This window comes from Hermetia illucens, chromosome 5, assembly GCF_905115235.1.
Source record: "Hermetia illucens chromosome 5, iHerIll2.2.curated.20191125, whole genome shotgun sequence".
Taxonomy (NCBI): Eukaryota; Metazoa; Arthropoda; class Insecta; order Diptera; family Stratiomyidae; genus Hermetia; species Hermetia illucens.
In genome coordinates, this window is record NC_051853.1 from 42,883,867 (window position 1) to 42,886,601 (window position 2,735).

At 43.1% G+C, this 2,735-nt stretch overlaps 1 protein-coding gene across 1 annotated transcript; it reads right to left on the bottom strand.

Moving 5' to 3' along the window:
• Positions 1 to 991: 991 nt before the first annotated feature.
• LOC119657422 (integumentary mucin C.1-like) lies at positions 992 to 1,803 on the bottom strand. Its single transcript, XM_038064324.1, has 2 exons — positions 1,692 to 1,803; positions 992 to 1,561 (listed from the first exon to the last, which is right to left on the bottom strand). The coding sequence occupies exons 1-2, from the start codon at positions 1,696 to 1,698 to the stop codon at positions 1,083 to 1,085; spliced, it is 486 nt and encodes a 161-aa protein (XP_037920252.1). The 5' UTR covers positions 1,699 to 1,803; the 3' UTR covers positions 992 to 1,082.
• Positions 1,804 to 2,735: the final 932 nt, after the last annotated feature.

Genomic DNA, 2,735 nt, shown 5'->3' on the forward strand with positions numbered 1-2,735 from the left:
CTGGCAGAACATCTCAATATACTCCTACTCTGCCCCCCTTCCCAAGGACCACCACATTAAATACGCTTTATTGCGCGGTGCTGTCAGACTACATGTCGGACTGCAAAACCTTACGGCCACAGAATCATCTTAGACCAAATACCTCGGGAAATCTTAGGAAAGCTTCAAGGGGTCTTTCGATGTAGGTTTTCCAAACGAAGCGGGAGTGAAAGACGATGTGTTACAAGGTTATGTGACATTAATATCCACAGAAGGAACAAAGATAGTTTGCTCGGGTTTTTTTATAGATGCATATAGTGTCGCCGGGCAGGAATGACCAGTATATTCTAGGCGGAGGTGCTGGCTATACTAGAAGCCTCTAGCTGACTGGGATATGATTCGAGCTCCAACCTTAACCGAAAGCCAAGCGGCATTAAGACAGTGCACTCAGTAGCTACAGATGGTGCAGTGCAGGAATGCACTCAATCATTTGGGTCGACACGTTCTACGTCACCCTACTAAGTCCTGAACCGGTCGACTGGCTGTCCAGATGGGTTACGCTCTTGACTAAAAGCGATAATTGTACCAAACTTTTCCAATCGGAACCAAACAAATACACTGAGAAGTTGTTCCGGCCAAAAAGTAGGAAGACATGGAAAAATATTGTGGACGTCTGATTGGCTGCAACTCACCAGTTGGACATATGCTCAAAATAGAAATTTTAAAGGATAATACGTCTGACGAACACTTCCTAATTTTGTGTGCGGGACAATGGACTACTCCAGTCTGCGTGCTCAGAGGTTAGTCTATCTCCCGCCCTTTTGACACGCCTATGATCATGCGTGTGTTTATTGATGCCCTATATCTCAGACTCTACCTTCCATAAACTACTACTCAGAATTGGAATGTTGGAAATTTTAGTTTCTTACCAGAGAGTTATGCATAACCAAGAAATGGATAACCTGATCTGAAGTTCGGGCTAGTCTAAGGGGAAAACAATAAAAATATCCCATTGACACTGATAAACATCACCTTTACTTAGATTCGTGGAAAACCATTCCAGGAGGTACCTATTTATCATTATTTTCTCTGCAACCAAAGCCTCATGTGCTAGGGGGTGTTGGCGATTCCGTTGCAGCATTGGTAGCAGCAGAAGTAGTTGTTGAATTCGTTGAGCTTCCACTTGCAGGGGTAGGAGCTTCAGTAGCAGGAGTCGCTTCAGTTGTAGTGGTGGATTCCGTGGTAGTTGTCGTTGTTGTGGAAGGTGTTGTAGTTGTAGTAGTCGTGGTAGTAGAAGTCGTTGTGCTAGAAGTTGTTGTGGTAGAAGGGGTTGTGGTGGTTGTTGTTGTGGAAGTGGTTGTTGTAGTATCCTCTTCGGACGAATCTGGAGGAACTCCATCCACGCATCCATCGCCATCGAAGTATGTATCTTCAGGACATTTCAGTTGAACTGCCACTCCTGGAGCCAAACATTCATAATAGTACAATGCATCTGTGGTAGCCCACACTTCTCCTGCTGTACAGGTGTCGACATCAACCGCTCCGCTTTGCGCGAAACAAACAATTAGTGCAAGTAGGATCGCTAACGGAAAATGACAAAAAGCATGAGATCATAGGTCAAAGGTTAAAACGGTCAGTACTGATCCAGTCATCCTAAATACAAAGGAGTCGAAAACTCGTTCAAAAATAAAAATGCTAATTACGTTCATTACCTTCCATGGTACAGAGAAAATGGTGACTGATTCACGGAATTGGGGATGCAATATTTATAGTGCCATATTCTCTACTGTAAAAAGGTGTCTAATGACGCTGTTAACGCTGATTACATGGTATTTGATAAGTGTTCAACATGGATGTTCTCGTGCCTAAAAAAAATATCTGACAACAAAATGATATGTTGAGGAAATGAAATTTGCTTGGCTTTCTTGCATTTACGAGACAACTAGTTTTACATAGTATTTGCATGTAATTGTACTAATACGCAGTTCTTGCGGCGAAAATGAGCTGATATGATTTTTAGGATACCAGACATAACGACGATTTCAGTTCATTCAGGGAAGATAAGATTGTTTTTATTTTTAATGAACGAAAAAGGCTGGATTTCAAGGTTATTATTTTCTATTCTTGCAAAAGATGTTTCGGTAAAAGTTGAATTCTAAACCCTAGAGGGAAGTACAGCCTCTGCAAACTCAGTGAAAACTTGTATCGATTACTCTCTCCCCTTAAAAAGTTATAGTCCCTCCCAGTGAGGGTTTTTGTGTATCATCCGGGTTAAGTTGAATGTTAAACCATACTTCCTGACTGTATTAGGTTGTTGCACATGAAATGGCCGATTTGGCAATCAAGTGAAGTCAGTTACGATTTTGATACAGCAAACCACCACCAGTTGGCGCTGTTGGTGTTGGATAAGGAAATATAAATACTCCTACATTTAATCAAGGAGTCATTTCACACCCTGCCACCGCACATCCTAGACCTTATCAAACAGAAAGCAACCATACGACGCCAACTCCACAGACACAGATACGCTCCTCAATTTAACTTCCTCAAGTCACAAATCCACTCCCTCACACAGCGCATCCAATCCCAGATCCTGACGCTATACGCTGATCACTATGCGGTAAAGCATGCAAACATCTCGCTTAATCAGCAAACATCCAATAAACTCCGGGGTACCTGCCCCCGACTAGCCAAACCCCGCTCAGCCGGCGTCCTCCCACACAACACCTCACCCAAAGCTCACGCCGACCTGATTT